The sequence below is a fragment of the Protopterus annectens genome, chromosome 11.part0, assembly GCF_019279795.1.
Source record: "Protopterus annectens isolate FY-2018-M chromosome 11.part0, PAN1.0, whole genome shotgun sequence".
NCBI classification, from domain to species: Eukaryota; Metazoa; Chordata; order Ceratodontiformes; family Protopteridae; genus Protopterus; species Protopterus annectens.
The window spans coordinates 549,213,996-549,235,508 of NC_056745.1; the positions used below are offsets into that span (position 1 = coordinate 549,213,996).

The 21,513-nt window shown below is 34.2% G+C and overlaps 1 protein-coding gene across 1 annotated transcript in view; it reads left to right on the top strand.

Moving 5' to 3' along the window:
* The window catches only part of GRIP1 (glutamate receptor interacting protein 1), a 2,220,015-nt gene that overhangs the window by 1,201,067 nt on the left and 997,435 nt on the right, over nucleotides 1-21,513 (top strand). The window contains exon 10 of the mRNA XM_044088060.1: nucleotides 5,837-5,989. Coding sequence (XP_043943995.1) covers nucleotides 5,837-5,989 — 153 coding nt within the window. The remainder of the gene's footprint in view (nucleotides 1-5,836; nucleotides 5,990-21,513) is intronic.

Below are 21,513 nucleotides of genomic sequence, written 5' to 3' on the forward strand. Positions count from 1 at the left end.
TAGCAACCAGGGAATGAATGCTCCTAATACTTAAAAAAACACTGAATAATATCAAATAAAAAGTATAGGAGCAAACCAAGGCTGGTGAAATGTATCAGCATAGGAAAACAACAGTCCAGAAAGCTGTCCCAAACAGAAAACTCCGTATGTTATAAATCCACACAGGAATTTCATGAAGCATAGAATTTATTGGTAACAAATAGGTAAGCGCTTTCACCTTTCTGGGTTTCCTCAGATCTTTAAACATTATCATTAAAACTGAGGTCAATATATACTAATTAATACATGACATCGCTTCCTATTCTAAATTTAAAAAAACTATTACATTATAAAAACATATGAAATTTGATTAAATATATAATCTAGTAAAAATAGTCAAAACTGTATAAAATAATAAGAAATGAGTACCAAATAGGCTGTATATACAATGCATATGTAAAATATATTTTGTAAATAACAAAACATACAAAATTACCTAACAGTAAGCCTGCTATTTTTATGAATAGGTTTGAGGGGAATCTTGTCATTTAATCCAGGCCATCGATCTGCTCTAAATCTGATGATCCATTTTAGTTCCATCCTCTCCGTGTAGTTCCGTACATCCCCACCTCTAATTCTGGGAGTATTGACTTGTATAACCTGAAACCTAAAGCTATGTTGGTTATCAGTTTCTATAAGATGTTTAGAAAGGGCATTACAGGTCGATCGTGTACGAATATGGTAAAGATGTTCCCTAATCCTCTCATGTAGCCGCCTGTCCATTTTACCTATGTAAAACGCCAGACAGACTGTGCATCTGGCTAAGTAAGTAACATGTTGCGTATTGCAATCAGCGTGTATCTGAAACCTGAACCACTGAGATGTGGAAGGGTGTATGAAGCAAGCACCACTTTCTAGATATCTACAGAAATTACAATGGTTGCATGGTAAAGTGCCAGTGGTAGAATCATCATTCGCATTCCCATTCGATACCCTGGGATAACATAGTAACCTATGTAAATTCGAATTATTCTTATATATAAATTTAGGATTCTCCCCCACTATCTCCTTAAGCCATGGGTCAACTTGCAATATTCACCAATTTCTAAAAAATACTTCTTTGATTCTGTTAATATCTTGAGTATAGTTGGTAGAAAATTTTACTATAGAATCATTGAAATTATTTGTGAGAGAAAGGGTGGTCTCCACTAAGGGATGGTGGGAAAAATAAGGACGTGCTGAATTTTCTCTCAGACTGAATACTCCTTCAAAATATTTATTCACCTCATTAGTTTTATAATATCTCTGTAATAGGCTATCACTCAGATCTGACAGTTCATGAATAAATCCATCTGTACTGGGATTTATTCTGGATGCTCGTATAGCTTGTCCTCTGATCAAATTCTTAAAAATATAATTGGGGTGCATACTTTCTCTATGTAAGAGTGTATTTTTATAACCTGCTTTCCTATACACCCCAGTATTGATAAGTCCATTTGATAATCTTTCAATATAAACATCTAAGAAGGCGATACAATGGTCTGAGCTATCCATTGTAAAATTTAAGAAGTGGGATAAATCATTAATCTCTCTAAAAAAATTCAGTGAGTTCTTCTCCTGTTCCAGTCCATAGAAGAAACAGGTCATCTACAAACATAGTGTAAGAGATGATGTGCTTCTTGAAACTGTCTAACTTAAAGAGTTTATCACTTTCCCAATCCACCATAACTAGGTTGGCATAGCTATTGGCACAAGAGGTGCCCATAGCTATGCCATCCTTCTGAATATAAGCTACTTCGTTGAACAAAAAATGTTCTCTAAGATGATTTCTAGTAGAGCACACAGTAGATCAGCTTGTGCTAATGTATAGCTGGTATTATCTTGCAGGCATCTAGAAATAGTTTCAATCCTATCTTGATTTGGAATCACTGTAAATAACGATTGCACATCTAGGGTAACCAGTTTAAAATGTAAATCACTAGGTAGTGTGGTGACTTTATCATAAAGGGCTAAAAGGAACTGTTTATTAGTTTAAGAGAATATTGCAAGTTGACCCACGGCTTAAGGAGATAGTGGGGGAGAATCCTAAATTTATATATAAGAATAATTTGAATTTACATAGGTTACTATGTTATCCCAGGGTATCGAATGGGAATGCGAATGATGATTCTACCACTGGCACTTTACCATGCAACATTGTAATTTCTGTAGATATCTAGAAAGTGGTGCTTGCTTCATACACCCTTCCAAATCTCAGTGGTTCAGGTTTCAGATACACGCTGATTGCAATATGCAACATGTTACTTACTTAGCCAGATGCACAGCCTATCCAGCGTTTTACGTAGGTAAAATGGACAGGCGGCTACATGAGGATTAGGGAACATCTTTACCATATTCGTACACGATCGACCTGTAATGCCCTTTCTAAACATCTCATAGAAACTGATAACCAACATAGCTTTAGGTTTCAGGTTATACAAGTCAATACTCCCAGAATTAGAGGTGGGGATGTACGGAACTACATGGAGTGGATGGAACTAAAATGGATCATCAGATTTAGAGCAGATCGATGGCCTGGATTAAATAACAAGATTCCCCTCAAACCTATTCTTAAAAATAGGACGCTTACTGTTAGGTAATTTTGTATGTTTTGTTATTTACAAAATATATTTTACATATGCATTGTATATACAGCCTATTTGGTACTCATTTCTTATTATTTTATACAGTTTTGACTATTTTTACTAGATTATATATGTAATCAAATTTCATATGTTTTTATAATGTAATAGTTTTTTAAATTTAGAATAGGAAGTGATGTCATGTATTAATTAGTATATATTGACCTCAGTTTTAATGATAATGTTTAAAGGTCTGAGGAAGCCCAGAAGGGTGAAAGCGCTTGCCTATTTGTTACCAATAAATTCTATGGTTCATGAAATTCCTGTGTGGATTTATAACATACGGAGTTTTCTGTTTGGGACAGCTTTCTGGACTGTTGTTTTCCTATGCTGATACATTTCACCAGCTTTGTTTGCTCCTACACTTTTTATTTTATGTTATTTTTATTTTTATTTTTTTAAACTTTGTTTGAATGGATTAAAGGCAAACCTAATCTATGATAACAACATGCTGAGATAGCATAAATATACAATTATTATTCAGAGACTGTCTATCAACATATTTCCCACATACTCTGACTTTCTCATAACTTCATTTGCATAGTTATACAAACAAGTTGCACCTGTTATGTAAGAAAGAACAGGACAATGCCATTGCTTTGCTTCAGAACAAAGCAGTACCATGAAGTTTATCTATCTTGCAACCTACAGTTTCTTGCAACCATTTGTGGTCAGAAGTGCAGAAATCCATTTTGTCATTTGTAATATCTGAAGTAATTCTACTAGATAAAATCAATTTTGCACTTACATTTTTTGATATTTCAGTACAGGTCTAACACACATGATATCATGTCAATATCTGTTCATAATCCCATATTTATAAATCACAATCCTGTGTGCTAATATAGCAATGCATAATGTATCTGTTTATGCCAATAACTGCAGACCAACATTACTCAAAACTTAAAAACCCAATATGGTTATATATGGCCAATAAGAAATACAATTCATGAAATGCACAGATTTTTATCAAGAGTGATAGCACATGGACTGAGTTGCGTTATAATAAAAATATCAAATTGTACTATATTGCATAAAATATGCTAAGTATAATGTGATGCTACAGATCTGAAACAGCACTGAAATAATGAGCTTATAATACTTTATTACTTGCATTCAGTCAAGTCATAACAAACCACTGCACTGGAGTAGTGGTAGAAACAGAACCCAAATTCCCATGTTTTATATAAACATGGTGCCAAAGTACTTTTTATGCAAAATGATGAATTTGCTTATCCTGGATGCTTTAGGGTCATTGAAGTGGGCATGACTATAGTCTATTAAAAGCAAAGTCAACTTATAAGATGTTTATGCTGAAGATTTGCATATCAGCTGACTGGAAAGGACATGGAGAGTTTTCCAATTAAAGACAAAAAGGCAGTGTGTAGTGGCAGCCCCCTGTGTTATCCAAGTACAATAATTTTTGGTCACCTCATTAAATAAAGAGCATGGCTTAGTGATCCACTCTTCTTTAAACTAGGAATATTGGATTTCAGATCTGCAGTGACATGATTGCTGGACATCCTCAAAGTTTCTTTCTTTTCAGCAAGGTTCAGGTGACAGCTTTTGCAGTATATGAAAGGAAAACTGTAACCTTCATATAGGAGCACTGGCCATTTTTCTTATTAATATAGGATATTGCTGGGGCTCTGGAGCATTTGTATATAGGATGACATGCGTATTTTTGGGATTGGTACTGGAATATTGCTCACAGTGCATTTTCAATAGAGTGAGAAGTAGAAACTAAGGAGAGCTTAGGTCTTGTAATACTATGCGATTTTAAATAGACATTAAGGAGCACATGTTTTGGATACATCTTGTAGGAATCACAGCTTGCGCCAGATTAAATTGAAGTTAGTGCACTAGGAGGTGATTTTATTACTGCTTGCCATATAAGATGGCATCACCAGAAGTCACTGTGAGGGAGGTAAAACTTATATTTGATGTGTCTGAAAGATGCCAACAGCATTTTATGTGTTATTAACATTTGGATTCGATCGTTTATCTGGCTTTCCTGATTTTATATCCAAGAAGAGGAATGCATAATTTTTCATTAAGCAGTTTGGGCTAATTCAAAATTGGTATGTGTGGGTTTAATAAATGTTCAACACCTGTCTGGTCTTTCAAATAGCCAAGGCTGAGATCAACCGTATAATCTGTGTGCCAGGATTTTAAGTATTTTGCAAACTGAGAAGTATACCACAGAATTATCAGATGGAATGAGTAAATATGCACATCATGTTTGGAGCATGGAGAGTTTACCTCCGTGTGTAATGTAAAATCCTATATATGCAGTCAGAAGTAGAAAAAGACCATTATATCTTCTTTGTTAGAAGTGATAAGAGCCAAGGAATTCTATGTAATATGAGTTGATAACTTTTGGATTTTCCTAAACTAATAGGGGATAAGCATATCTAGTTACCTAGCACATGAATTCATTGATCTTCCTATTTAATTGTTTCCAGCAATGTATCTGAACCAAGAGTCTTGCCTAAAGGGTTAAGAGTTAAGGATCAAAACCTTGAGAGGTGAATTGTATAAATGAATGTCAGATATGTTGGAAGCACATGCAATATTAATGGCAGAGGTAAAGACCTGCAGTGCATAGTCAGATGGATTAGCTGGAAATAGTTCACTTTTGTAAATATCTTACACATTGGCCTCAGGACAAATTGCAATAAGAATGGCTGACTAATTTATACTTAAATAGTCTTGCTGTTTTTCATTAATAGGATGTTTCACTTGGAAATGGAACTGGTTATATTTTTTAGCATTAGACTTCAGTCAAAGATGAGAATCATGCCCACTCCAAAAAAAATATATATATAGATATATACATATATATATATATATATATATATATATATATATATATATATATGTGTGTATATGTATATATATATATATATATATATATATATGTGTGTGTGTGTGTATGTGTGTACGCACACATATCAGTAGTAGATGCATTTACTTATAAATAAAAATTATTGTAGATATTTATATGAAAGTAATGAATGAATATGTTGTCTATTTTGAATTTAAAATGTTGTCATTCTTTATTTTTTTTTTTTTGGGGGGGGGGGCTTAGTTTTGTTTGACCAGTAATTTCTTGATGTCTGTTGGATGAAATGTGCCATACTTAAACAAATTTACTGTTTTTTATCTCATTACAGCATTAGTTTCAGCATCTTATTCTTCTACTTCCATGAGTGCATATAGCCTTAGTTCACTTAATATGGGGACCCTGTCTCGTAATTTTTATCCAAGCAGTCCACGTGGAACCCTGGTGAGAAGAAAAATGAAGAAGAAAGACTATAAGAGCACTTGTAAGTAAAATGAATATTTAATAAGAAAATATGGAAAGCACTTTTCTTGTGATACAATTCTAAAGACTTTTCATAACTGAGAGAGCTACATGTTATCGAAGGACATATTTTAAAATGTCATGATGAGTGACAGAAAATGCATTGTCCATTGTCCCTGTTTATGCATAGTACACTGTACTAGAAATACTGGTAATTGTTCACTAGTAATTATGAAGATATGTGTAGGGCATCGACAGTGGTGATTACACTTTGATATACAGAAAAAGACAAACCAGTTAAATGATAGAGTGGTGCATGACCCAACCTTAACAATTGATAAGCACCCCTGCTTATGATGTTAAGGTCAGGTCTACCACTTGGCATTAAAATCTGCCTTTACTGACAGGCAAATGATAGCAGGGCAACATATTTTTTTTCTGACAGCTGTCCATACCTTAATGTGTCCTTAACTTCCTGTAAAAAAAAAAAAATAGAAAATTTCTAGAATAGTGGGATGTGTTTGCCTCCATAATTTGAGGGATATGAACTCTGAAGCTCAAATGTATATTATTATTTAGTGACTTCAGTCCTCGGTGGTTCATCTGAAAACCACAGATTTTATGAGGAACAAACCAAAATATGAAGCAATAATCTGGATTTTCTGGGAAAATATAGACAGTAGAGAGGCATTAAAGGTAAGTATAAATATTGCAGACAGCATTACACTGCCTTTCTGACAGTGTCTGCTAATTGTTTTACACCTTTAAAAGACAACAAAACACACAGTGATTATTTTCCCCCGTAACTAATAGTACATGGAGCAGATAAAGCTCCATGCTGTACAAAGAATTATAACTTTCTCACTGATCATAACCCTGTATTATGTGTTCTTGACATGGATGCCAAGATTCACCTCATCAGCTTCATGTCTCAACAAAGTGAATATGGGGCTTCCTACCATGCAGGAAGAGGAGGTAGAGTGAGCTTGAGTGCCCAATATGAGAATGGCAGGATGTTTGGCTGACACTTTGGTAATGCATCCCTGTGCATCACACACTACCTGGTAGCTGATAGAGTGGTAGCTCTTCCTATTTTGGTACAACTCCCCCCATGGTCCTCATGGAAACTAATTGCCACATCAGTGCTGTCTGTTGCACCAAACTCCTCAAGGAAAAATGCCATGCCATAGAAGGCATCCATGGTTCTGGCTTGGTCTTGCGATGACAGTGCCAGATACTGATCTGCCCATGCCAAGAGTATGTCAAGGAACTTTTGAAGTATTTTTGAGGCAGAAACCTGAGAAGTGTCTGGCATGTCCCAGTCTGTTTCTGGAAGATCCCGATGGCAAGTATAGTGTGGGCAATACATACCTTAGTATGTACAGGAATAGGAAGGCCACTCTTCTCTCCGGTCCAATCTGTGGACCACCCAAACATACTAAAGACTTTACTATATCCTTGTCCATGCTAAATCTATCTGGAATTTCTCAATTATCAAAGTTACAATGAGGTAATCTTTGCCTATATCTGCGCCGTCTTGGCCAGCGAGCACTGCTGGGTACCTGGGATTTTGGCTCAGGCAAGACAAGCAGCTAACACCAAGAAATAGCTAGGCTGCTAGCAACAGCAAGCATCTTCACCAGTTGCACAATAGATAAAAAGATGTGACTTTGCCTGTTATAGTAAAAAATGACTTTGATTTGAAACAGACAGGAAGAGGGCTCATTGGCATAAAAAGTTCTGAGTCTTTTCTCATTTGCATCTCATTAGGTCTTCATTTGCAAAAGTTGATGGAAAGTGATCAGTGCTAAACTCAGCTCTCCCCTATAAGTTATGCATAGGCTGCACTCAGGCTGAAACTCTGCAGATTCCCTTAATGCCTGATGACTATGTATACCACCCACAGAAGACTAGTAACAAAATAAAATGTACGCATTTGTCATGGAGAGGTGTTATGAAATGAAAAGTTGGGAAAAGTATGAAGTTAGTTAATGTTAAGAAATCTGCCAAAGAATTTTACATAGCAGTTTTTGTATTATGATCAAAATGAAATGCATTGTAATCAAAAGAACAAAACAGAAATTGCTATCAAGTACTAAGGTTGCATTTCTGGGCATATTAATAAGATTGTGGAGTATGTGGTAAAAAAAGAATGCTGGAGCCAACTCAGTTATTTGTCTGTGTAGAATCTGTTATTTTAAAAAATATGTAAAAGAAACAGAAATCTACTCAGCACATATTATTATGAGCAAATAAATAAAACAATTCATGTGCACTGTTTTAATCAGTTCTGAAAGTTTGAATAAACACACACAACTATAAATTTAGTCCCATGACATTATTAATGACACATCCATCATAGTCATGTTTAAATGTTTCCTAAGTATAATGACATAATCATCAGCTTCAAACAAGTTCAAGAAGATATATTATATTCCTTGTGGCATTTTCTGAAAAAAATAAAAAATATATATATATATATATATATATATATATATATATATGTATGTGTATATATATATATATATATATATATATATATATATCTACTTCATTTAATTGAAAACACACTTCACTGAAACACATTTCGTTGAAAACTGATTTCACTGAAAACCTGTTGCCTGAGGACAATTCACTGAAAGCTCACTTCATTGAAAACTCATTTGACTGAAACTCATTTCGTTGAATGATATATGCCCTGTTCCCCACTGTAGTGCGATCCAGGAGTTAGTCTATATATATATAGTAAGGGGGGTGGGGGCTCAGCCCCCCACATAGTTTGGGTGTATATTATCTTCTGGAAAGAGTTATTCATTTAACTTGTAAGTATCCATGTCTGTGGTTTCCAACATTTAAAATAGGTGGGGGGCTGTGCCCACCACACCGCCCCCTTACTATATATACTAACTGTATATAATAAAAGTGCATAATACCAGGTACTATCAGTGCTTAATATCAGTTTTGAACAATTAATACACAACAGTGTCATAACAGGAAACCTGACTGTCTTGTGATACAAGCATAAATACAGATATATACATTCTCAATACAAGATTTTATCCATTTGACATACAAGACTGCATTGCTTTATTATTGGCCCCAGCTACTCCTGGCCAGTGATATGTAAGTAATGCTTAAGCATTTTTATTAGTGGCATTATTACAAAATGAGTAGTCATATACTCTTATTTTGCTGAGAAACTAAACAACATCCAGAATGTAGAATAAATGACAGTTCTTCATTTTTTACATGTACTCATACTGTTTGACCATATTTGCATTTATCTTGACAAATATTCTTTTACTGAAGAATAATATTCAATAATGAATATAGAAACACCACTGCTCTTAACTGCTGTTTAACTCAACAGTCTGTCATATATTATAGATCTCAAGAAGAGAAAGAAACTCACAAAAAGTTAATACAAACCAACAGACTAACAATGAACCATCAGAACAGCTTTCCTGTTTTTCAAATACTAAATTTATTGTTTGTGAAGGTCCTGAGTAAAACATGTACTGGGTATTTAAATAGAACAAATACTTTTTTTATTTTAGTGATGCAGTACGTATGTATACAAGTATACTGTGCTAACATCTGTAGCTTACTAAATGCTCTGTTCAGCAGACTTATGTATAGTTAGCACATATAAGCAAAAAATTACTGATGTTAGTTTACATTGTAAACACATTAAAAATTTCAGGATGCTGTTTTGCAACCTAGGACTTATCCTTTAAAATACAAAGTATGGAATGACATGTCAGGCACTTGCTAAGAAGTTCCATTTAACATGCACAGGTTTGGGCATTTATTTAAAGGCAATCTATTACCAACTTGCGTATGTATTTTATATCACCCCAGTTTTTTTCAGCTACTACAGCTGTCTATTTTATAGTAGAACTTTACAATGAACATTTGAGCATTTGACTTATTACTGTTCACAGAGCAAAGTATAACTTATTAGATATAAGTTGGTGTCATGCACATTACTTTGTCTTTCTTTGTTAGAAATGCGTGCAAATATTACTTTTCCATGCTGCCTTTATTGCTTGTTTTGGTTTTCAATTACAAAAATGAGTAATACATAATTGTTAGGCATACATCCTCTGCGTACGCTTCTGAAACAGTTTACTGGTAACACAGACATTTTATTTTGGTAACTTTACTGTATAATACCTTTCAACACTGTCAGTGTTAGCTGGCCTGGAACAATTTGATAGGGGATCTGTAGCAATCTTTTTAAATAACTTTTTTCAAATTAAACAAATAATTATTAGCTATAGTTTTCACACAGAGTTGCAAACTTTTATATATTGTTGCTATTATGTTTAACATATTTACTGAAACAAAGATTATTAAACTAGTATTTATCTGTTATCACACCAATATTATTCTTCCCACAGGCAGACTTTGTACATTAATCTTTATGCCATCATTCATGTTTTATACATATTTGAGTATCACTTGTTTATTTGCAGCAACTCTGTCTGGGTTTCAATTTTATGGGAGTGCAATTTACACACTTTACTTTTAATGCAACTTTTAAGAGAATAATATTCTTGAGAAGTCAGTGAAACTGTTTGTAGCTGAGGCATTGGACACAAAATATACATTATCTCCAGTCTGAGATATATTTTAGGCAAGATCTTTATAAATTCAAAGCAGAATGTCACTAACAAGCAGATTCATTTGAGATTGGCCATGGAGTGGTACTTAATTTATGCAGTTGCGCCTGTACAAACTGTTTCAAACCGTCTCATTGAGTATACATTATAAGTTATTGTCTCACTATCTGAGCAGAATATCGTGATAATTCAAACGACTGAAAATATTTGGGGGACATAGCCATGATGGTGAGCAATTAACAGCACTATTTGTTTAGCTCTGCTTCATTTTAACATATCTGATAGAGTTTTTACTAAACAAATCAAATATAACATTTCAAAACTTGAATGATTTATAGTTGTATATCTGCTGAAAGATTTATGACAAAAATAACAAGTTTGAAACTTTTTTAATTGCTGTTTTCTGTCAAGAAAAATAAAAAAAACTAATTGTCTCAGAATGAGCCACTCTAAGCCCAGTATACAGGACAGTACAATGAAAAAAGTCATACAGGCTATACTAAGTAACATCAATGAGTTATCTGTAAAGACAGATAAATTAGAAAGCAAAATGGACAATTTTAAAAAGGAATGTAAAAAAACAAGTTGAAGTGCTGAGTGAAACTCAAACAACAATCATCACAAATCTTGAGTATAGAAGAGGCAGTGTCTGATTTTGATGGAAGATTACTTGAAAATGAGAACAACACTGAATTTCCTACGAAGCAAAACAATTTATTCCAGGAAAAAAATAGCAGACTTCGAGAACAGATCTAGAAAGAATGACATCAGGATTTACGCGATTCCTGAAAAAGAAGAGGGAGACAGTATGATTCAAGTCCTTAATACCTGGCTGCCTAAAACTTTAAACCTACCTAAAGCTTTTTCCTTTGGCATCGAAGGGGCACATAGATCACTTTGCAACTCATCTTTTAAAAGAACACCTTCACCAAGGTCAATGATTGTAAGATTTTTCTCAAGTGAAGAAAATAATTTAGTCTCAAAAACTGAATGGACTAATTATCCAGCTAAATTAAAGAAAATATTATAAGATTTGACAGTGACTATTCAACATTGGTGATGTCAAGGAGAAAAGCATGTGTGCCACTTGTTAAATGCTTAAAGAAAAACAATATTAAAGCACACATCGTGTTTCCAAGGAAGGAAAGAAGATGTTTAACACCTTGGAAGATGCAATGGACTTTATACAGAAAAATAAAATCCTAGTAAAAATAGAAGAAATTAACTAGAATCTATCAACTTATTTAAAGAGAGATGCAACAATAGATGGTTGGTTAATAAAAGACAAAACCAATAAAAAACTGAAGGACAAATGTAAATAAATGTAGAGTTGGCTTGGATTCACTTGTGAACATTTTTGTGTGAGTTAATGCTGCTAAACTGTTCATTTTCAAGCCCTTGTCATGAGGACCAGCTTGAAGCAGCTTAATTAAAGTCATGATCACTTTTGGGATGCTGCAAGTGTTCGGAAAATTCTAAGAACTGTCCAGGTTACTTCTTCCTGTCTAAAAGTAAATATTCATAATATTATGAATCATATGCTAAGATGTCAATGAATATGAGTTATATAATAAGCAAAAGACAGTAAATTGCATTCTAAACCACTGTCAGTTATTAAATAGTTCTGAATGCTTGCAGTATTCGAAAAGGATAGTTTGTATGCTAGCCTATAGAAAGACACTTCTGATAAAAAATAGGATAGTGTTTCATTGTTATTTCTCTTTTTAATGATAACAAAATGTAATATCTCAGAACAATTCATTATGGAAACTTTGAATCTTAAAATGGGAGATCTTTTAGATGTTTGTTCAGGTACTATTAGACATAACACTTAATGAAAAAATAGTACTGATTCTAACAGTAGTACTAGATTACAGAGTATCAGATATATAAGGATAAATACATAAATGTTCTATTATATGATATGTTACACTAGGATTATAACTAAACTATAAGATAAGAATATAGTAATAGCAAAAGACATAGTATACAAACAGAAATAGAGATCACAATAAGTAAATATCTATATAGTTAAGGAATATAAATATGTCTATAAGGATGAGAGGTTCGCATAGCGGTTAAGGTGTTCACCTTATAGTAACAAGGTGTAGGGTTTAATTTTCACATGGGGTAATTGGCTGAGCTTTGAATGGCCCACAGGGGCAGTTAGACTGGTACTGGTTTATGAAGTTAGGATTCTATGAACAACTTTACACATAGTAAATAAAATAGAAACAAAATATAAAGTCATCTGACTCACAGCAGAAAATGGACTAAAAGGTTGTTAAAAGTAAATAGATAAATACCATAAAAACAACCAAAAATAATGAACATAGAATAATTTAATTAATCAAAATGCAGAAATCATCCAGTAAGCACTTTCTTCTATGGTTAAACTTCTTTCTCTTTAAATAAACTTTGAAACTGTCTTTGTCATTTAATCCTGGAGGGTTGCTGACATCTAGCAGAGAAAGAAGCTTAAACACTAATGCAGGCAGTAATTGTTCTAATTAGATTAATTATGCAAATGTTTTATTGATGTGGTTTTAATTGTATTTTACTCCTTTCCATTCAGTCTGAAGAAGTCTTACCATAGATGAAAGGGCTTACTGGATGATTTTTGCTGTTTGAATCATCAAATAAGTCTATGTTCATTATTTTTGGTTGTTTTTATGGTATTTATAAAATCATCTGACCTATAAATTAATAAATATGAAAATAACAACTGACTTCCTCCTTATAGTAGACTAGGGAGAATATGCGAGGTACAGGAAAAGATGATTGTAGAGATATCCAGTTTGGTCAATTTATAAAAAAGATTCTGAACACTTTTCTTATTCATAATAACTCAATGACAGGCTTATTTTAAGATGATGCACACTAAAATATGAGACATTAATATGAATCAGAAGCATGAGCTAAGCATTGTTAGTCTACTGGAGAGTTTGAGAGCTAGTTTATTCATCTTTTATAACAAACTAAGGAGTACATTATTCCATGGTAGAATGTTTTATGGTTATAGCATTTGGTAATTTTTTATTTGTTTCAAAAGTTTTGACCATAGCTGAAGATTTCATATTGTTATATATAAGTATATAATACGTTCTGTACATAAATGTAATTTCATTATACTTGTGTTTTGTCTGTCTTATATAAATATCTGATTTTAAATGCATATCTATTAATATTAATGGATTGAATATGCAATTACATAAATCTCAAGTAGTATTTCGATAGGAAACACATTTACTTAATAAAGAATGTAAACAAGCTTTCATGAAATAATGATTTGGTTTTAGCTGGTTCTGGCTTTCAGCTAAAAGAAGAGGTACCCTCATTTTATGGAAGAACTCACCAGTAATGTGTAAAGTAAAAGACACCTATGTTGATAAAAATTGTATGTTAAGCATTGTTATAATTCAGTGGAACAGAAAAGTATATACATTGGTGAACTCTTACTGGATTCCAGAGGCTGGCACTAAAGATGCAAAAAATAAAAAAAAAATACTTAAACACCGCAGCTTATTACATGAAAGGTGAAGTCATAATGGCTGATGATTTTAATTGTATTTTATCAGACAAAGATTACACTGCAGACAGAAAGAATCACATCTTCGGCCAAACACTTAACACATTTTGTAAATCTAATGAATTTAAAGAATACATATGAGCTAAGGAAAACAAACTCACTTTAATTTACCTGTTATTCATATAGATATGGAACACAAACAAATGTTGATAAAAGTTTTGTTTCAAACAATCCAGTATCACATACCAGAGAAGTTTCAATAATTTCATATCCATTATCAGACCATAATGCTATAATCTTTAATATTATTTTAGAAACTAATAATTTAATACATCAAAGAAGATTGCCAGTGTACATTATTAAAATAAAAGGATTCAAGGTTCAGTACGTTAAAAACATCAAACATTTTCTCAAAATAAACATGAATGGTGAAGTATCTGACATGGTCCTGTGAGATTCACTAATGGCTTACTTAAATGGAAGCATTACAAGCTGGTATATTAGTAAAACAAGACAATGGGACAAATAATTGAATACACTACAGGCCAAAAGAGGCACACTAAAGTTAAATCTAAAACCAGATGACATTATCAGTCGGTCTGAACTTAAAAACTTAAATACAAAATATGTTGAAATTCTAAATCATATAGTTTCAATCAATCTGGAAGAATTTAAACTTCAAGCATATTCAGTAAACCCTTTAAGCTTACATAAACTTGCTCTTAGATAAAAAAATAAACTAAATTGAGTCTATATTATATGCTCGAAGAGACTTTTCTTCGAACATATAATCATCGACACCTAAAGAGCAAATGCTCTAAAGAGCAAATGGCCACATCCACAAATTTTTTTCGTCGGGAAAAAATTTAGTTGGCCGTTATCAGGAATTGCCTATTTCCCCAATGTAGAGTGATCTCGGAGTTGATATATTTAGTTAGGGGGGTGTGAGGGGCACAGCCCCCACGTCGGGGGGTGTGGCGGGCGAAGCCCCTCACTTAATTAGGCTTTTGAAGTTTGTGTTTTTTGTGTACAGCCCCATGAATTTTTTCCTGAGGAAAAAAATTGCGGACGTAGCCGTTCGCGCTTTAAAGCATTTGCTCTTTAGGTGTCGATGATTATATATTCGAAGAAAAGTCTCTGAGCATATAATATAGACCCAACTGAATCATATCAAAGAAATTATAACACATATAAATAATAAAGAAGAACAGATATTAAATGTATTCTTGAGGGCTTTAAAATATTTTATTATAATAATAACATAAATAACCTAGATAATGATGATAAAGTTGAAACTTTTCTAAGGGAAAATATAAATAATAAAATAACAAGTGAACAGATAAAAAATAGTAGACCATTCACTTTAACAGAAACAAAAGATCAAAGAAAAAAGTAAAAAAAATAAGAAGTCTGGCTTAGATGGCCTTATACCAGAACTATATAAAATACTGGGTCTACTTTGTTTCGTTGAATCTCATGTTACTGAATTTCATTTCACCTCAACCAGTTCACTGAAAAGTCATATTACTGAAAACTCATTTCACTGAATCTTATTTCACTGAACTGCAGTCAGTACTGTATATATGGCACTGTGTAAAGTACTGTAAGGCAAGTAATAGGTATATCCACTTTTCCCCAATGTAGTGTGATCCTGGAGTTAGTATATATAGTTAGGGGGTGTAGGAGCACAGCCCCCCACATTGGGGGTGTAAGGGGTGTAGCCCCCCCCCCCAGTTTGAGTACATATTGTCTTCTGGAGATGGTTAGTCATTGGTACTGCAACTATGCATGTCTATTGTTTAAAATGTATTGTTTTGAAGTTTTTGGTAAAATAGAATGTAAAAAAACAAGGTGGCTATGCCACCCACAGCACCCAGTGTGGTGGGCTGTGCCCGCCACACCAACCCTAACTCCAGGATTGCACTACAGCGAGAAAAAGGGCATATCATATAAGTTTTATTTGCCTTACAGTACTCCATACAGTGCCATATATACTAAGTTCAGTTCAGTGAAATGAGAGTCAGTGAAATCAGTTTTCAGTAATTTGTGTTTTTTGCAAAGTGGTCGGGGTGAAATGAAATTCAATGAAATGAGATTCAACGAAACAAAGTAGACCAAAAATACTACCAGGTGATGCAGTTTAAGATAAGACTACAGAGAAATAAAACCATCAACCTGTTTTAAAACATGATAAAGATCCTACAAAGTGATCATCATACAGACTTATTTCACTTTTAAATGTGGACTATACGATATTCATGTCAGTTGTAACTAATAACAATGATCAAACTGTGTTTGTTTTAAATAGACAAGTACAGGATAATATAATAAGAATACATACATTAATAGATTAAGTACAAATAAAAAAGAACTTTCTATCATTAGTCTCAATTTAGATAAGGCTTTTGACTCAGTTAATTGGTCATATCTGTTTAAAACACTTAAAGAGTATAATTTTTCACCTGAGCTAATTGTATTTATTTCTAAACTATACAATAACTCTTGTGCTTAGGTTAAAATAGGTTATTTTCCTTCTAATTCTTTTAAATTACAAAAAATGAACAAAACAAGGATGTATTTTATCACCTTACCTTTTTGCATTAGCTATAGAATCCTTTCCTAATAATAATTTATTCAACAAGAACATTAATGGTATCAAAATAAAAGAAGATTTTTAACTAAAGATTCAACTCTTTGCTGATAATATTTTACTAACAATAGGGAATATAATTAGTTTTATGAGTCAGTTTGAAGAAATCTTTAATTTAAGATTTAATCGTAATAAAACAAATGTATTTTTAATGAATAAAAAATTAAAAAGTTTATACAAAAATATTCTAACTTCAATTGGAATAGCAATCAAATTAAATACCTTGGTATAACCATTATGTCTAATAGTAAAAAAGTGATGCAAACAAACTTTCAACAGGTCGTTGATAAAATTTTAAGTTTAGTCACAAATTGGAACAAAATTTTCTTTACCATGGAAGACAGATTAATGCTTATTACGATGGCAATTCCCCCTAAAATATTCTTTGTCTTCTAATGTTTAGTACTATCTCCACCAAGAAAAATTGAGGAAGAAGATAAATAAATAATATTCTGCTTAAATATTTTGGCATCCTAATAAACAAAGAGTTTTTTTTTTGATTAGCACAGGAAAAGAGGATTCCCTGATCTACTTCAACAATTGTAAAAATTATAGCATTGTCAATACATTCATTTTATGATTCAAAATGGAAACAAATGCATCAAGACATATTATTAGTAAATAATAAATATATCACTAGTCATAAATAAATAGTCCCTAATAGTTTTATCTGGTTATTAAAAGATTACACCCCGTTCTCAAATTTCCTGTTTAAATAACATCATTTCCGTAGGTTCAAAGATTCATAGGATGTTATTTGGCTAGCAGCACTAGAGCCTTTATGAATTTAGCCATGTTAATCCCAAGTATCCCCATTTGTTCTTTTTGTGTACTTTGCAGAATGAATTTATAAACAGAGTGGGTCTGTGATCAACACCAGCTATCCCAATCCATGCTGGACATGGGTGTCACCCCAGGGGTGAATTTGTGGTCTCCCATCCAATTATCTAGGCTGTGTTTGAATAGGGTCAGTGATGATCTCTCTTTTACATGAATAGGAAGAATATTTCAGAGAAGCGACAGTCTCTGGGAGACATATCTGTCTCTCCAGCATGTTCTGTTAATGTCACAGGCTAGATTAAGATCCCTAGAGTGAGTAACTCTTACCCATTTGACTTGTGGATGTGCAGCATTTCCATTATGGAAGGGTCAGAAATTGCCCTATAGGCCAAGTACAAGTCACCTCTCAGCAGCCTGTAACATACAGAGTAAAGTGACACGGCTTTCAGCCTGTCCACATAGGTCATGGCTTGGAGTGCCTCTATTTTCTTAGTGAAGAAACCTGTGAGGTCTCTCCATCTGCTGCAGGTGTCTTTTTAGGTACATGCAAAAGGGTGCATTATACTCTATTACTGGTCTGATGAGGGTCAAGTACAGTGGAGTTATAACATCTCTTGACCTGGATGCTATGCCCTTGCTTATGGGGTGTGCTACATAAAAGGCTTTCCTTACTACTGTGGAAACTTGGTGGTCAAAGGTCAAATTGCTGTCAGCCTGTGTTCCCAAGTCTCATACCACTGGGTTGGAACTCAGGAGGATGCTGTCAGTATTGTAATTTGTACGGAATTCTGTTTTGCCAAAGGGAATAATAATGCAATTGTTTGCATTTTGTTTTAAATCATGGCGTTGGCACCAATCATTTGTTTATGTTTGCCCTTCTTGTAATATGTTAACATCATTAGGGGACTCAATGATTGCTCCCAGTTTGCAATCATCAGTGAACTCAGTGAGCCAGAGTCTGTCTACTTTTGCCTGGACTTCTGAGAAATGGATGCCAAACAGTAAGGGGTCCAGCACAAACCCCTGCGGTAATCCATTGGTGATGGGTCTACTGATTGAGGTGGAGTCAACAATTTTGACAGATTGTGTTCTGTCTGTGAGCTAACAGGCTACCCATCTAGTAACATAAGGGTTAATCCCCAGCTGGGAGAGCTTCTCACTGATGCCAGAGTGGGGGATTGTTTTGAAAGCCTTGGCAAGGTCAAGAGTGACTGTGTGCACGGTCTTAGCTTCATCCATGGCTTTGGTGACATTCTCAAAGAAGTCTACCAGGTTTAATAGGCATGATCAATGATTAATGAAGCCAAACTGGGTTGGGTACAGTGTTTGGAGGTCACCCATGTCCTTGTTGATAAGGTCTTTGATAATTCTTTCCATGGTCTTCCAGATGAGGCTGTTTAGACTTATAGGCCTGTAGTTCCCAGGGTCAGTTGATGGCCCACCTTTGTGCAGGGAGATTAGTGTTGCTGTTCTCCATTGTGCATAGCCAGTTCTCAAGCTAAGATTAAAGAGAATGCAAAGTGGGTCTGCTAGGTCTTGTTTTAGATTGTTTAGTTAACAACCTGGGATATTATCTGGTCCCATTGAGGCTATGTTTTTGGCTTTGGTGAGTCCAGAGATGACCAGTTCTCTAGAGATACTAGGCAGAGGACTGGTGTCAGGTATGCTTTTGGATATGGTAGGTGGGGATATGGGAGTTAAGTTTTCACTGAATCTGTCAGCTAGCAGGTTGGCGATATCTTCAAGTGTAGTATGAGTGATCCCATCTACAACCAGTTCAGCACATAGCTGGGCATTCCCATTTAGACTCTAGATGTAGTTAAAGAGTGTCTTATGGTTATCCTTGGCTAGGGATGCAATTTTAGTTTTGTAATTTACTTTAGAAGACTTTACAAGATTTCTGATTTTCTTGTTTAGGCTTAGGAGGGAACTCTTTCTCTGCAGAGTGATATCCCTCTTGGATTTGGATAGCAATTTCTTCCATTTGTTATATAATTTGTTTATACTTGAAGTCCACCATGGTGGCTTGCTTTTACAGGAAGACCTGGTTTTGATCTGGTCAGGTACAGCAGAGTTTATGCAGTTGCTTAAGTGTTTGTACAGGGCATTTGTGTACCCTTCTGCATAGTGACCATTGATGTCTGTGATTGTGGGTGATATAAAGCTTTTAATACCACTGCTTAGTAGGCTATAGTTAGCTTTAGTAAAGTTTTTTTTATAATTTTTCTTCCTGTGATGGTGTCAGTTCCAGTAGTTACTTCAAATGAGACTGCTTTGTGGTCTGACCTAACTAGAGAAGGCATCATGCATGGGGAAGTACAGTGACCACCCCCATGTTAGTGAATACTATGTTCAGAACATTAGAGCCCCTAGTGGGAGTGCAGACCATCTGTTCCAGAGCATTTATGTTAACAAAGTCCAGGAACCTCTGGGTGAGCATGTTTTCATTTGTGTATGTCCCTCAGTCTATGAAAGGATAGTTGAAATCTCCATTGACTAAGGTATTGGGTTGTATGGTGAGGGATTCCAGTAAGTCAAGGTAGGCGGTGTGCTTATTCTGGTTCATGGTGGGGGGATCTGTAGCCAGCAGTAATGTGGTGTGATACTTTCCTGATAGTTAATTGGACATAGAGTAGTTTGAGATAGTTATGCTGTTGGCCAGACTCAAAGTGTATTTGGTTTTAATCAAGATGGATACACCTCCACCTTTGATTCCCTCTCACTCAGTTTGAGGTCTGTACATGTGGAAGGCATTGTAGCCTTGCACAGCTGGGGTGCTCTAAAGCAGCCTTGAACCATGTCTCTTGCTGTGTACTTATTGTAAGTTTTGTTCTTTACTGTAAACTCTACTCACTTACAAGTCACATATCTGCTGCCCTTGTTCTAAAACAAACAGATAACCTTCACCTTTCCATTTTTGCTATGATTTTATTATATGTCTTGTTCATTACTGTAAACTCAATTACTCTTGTATGTTTTACTCATTTTTATTTATGAAGCTTTTCTCCCCAGGCCTCTGCTGAAAAATGTTCCACCAGGCTTAAATGGTTTTATACCTTTAAAACCTTATTTTAAAGGCTAGAAAATGTTAATTGGTTAAAGGTTTTAATTAATGTAATTGCAGACTGATTTTATATTTTTGTATTGATCTGATGAAGGAGGGATCTCCGAAAATGCTTATCTGATTATTGTCTATTAAATATATGTGCTTTGCCGTGGTTGTCCCATTGTTGTTTCTCAAATATTTTAAGCTGCTTTTTTCTACATTGGGACTGATTTTCTCCTTGTTGCTGTTTGTTTACTTTACAGGTTAAAAACCTGATACATTGAAATTTGTGGATAGATTACAATAAAAATGTGAAAGAGTATTTGTAGTACAAATTGTGAGTATTACTAATAGAAGTAATATTACAGTAATGTAGTGACAAGGAGCAGAACAAGACATTTGTAATGTAACTAATTGACTCAGATAATAAGACAATATCATTAGTTTCTACTAGCAGGAAAATGGCTGCCATATATAACATACGAGGTTAAAGTGTATAAATACATTGAGATAAGGAAACATTTCCACTTATTGATTTTAGGTTAATGAGTAGTATAGAGAGATATTTTCCTTAGTGGTAGACAAGGGTAGAGAAAGGCGATAAGAAATTTGGAAAATGAGGTTTGGTAGACAGAATGAAAGAGGTGTAGAAAAGAGGATGTGAGAGAAAACATAGGCAGACATGAGATTGAAGTAGTAAGAGGTTGCATGGTGTGAGTGGGATAAAGGGGAAGGTGGTATAAAGGTGAATGAGAGAGTTAAAAATGGAAAGGTGTAGGTTATCTGTTTGTTTTAGAACAGGGGCAGCAGATATGCGACTTGTAAGTGAGTAGAGATTGCAGTAAAGAACAAAACCTACAATAAGTACACAGCAACAGACACGGTTCAAAGCTGCTTTAGAGCACCCCAGCTGTGC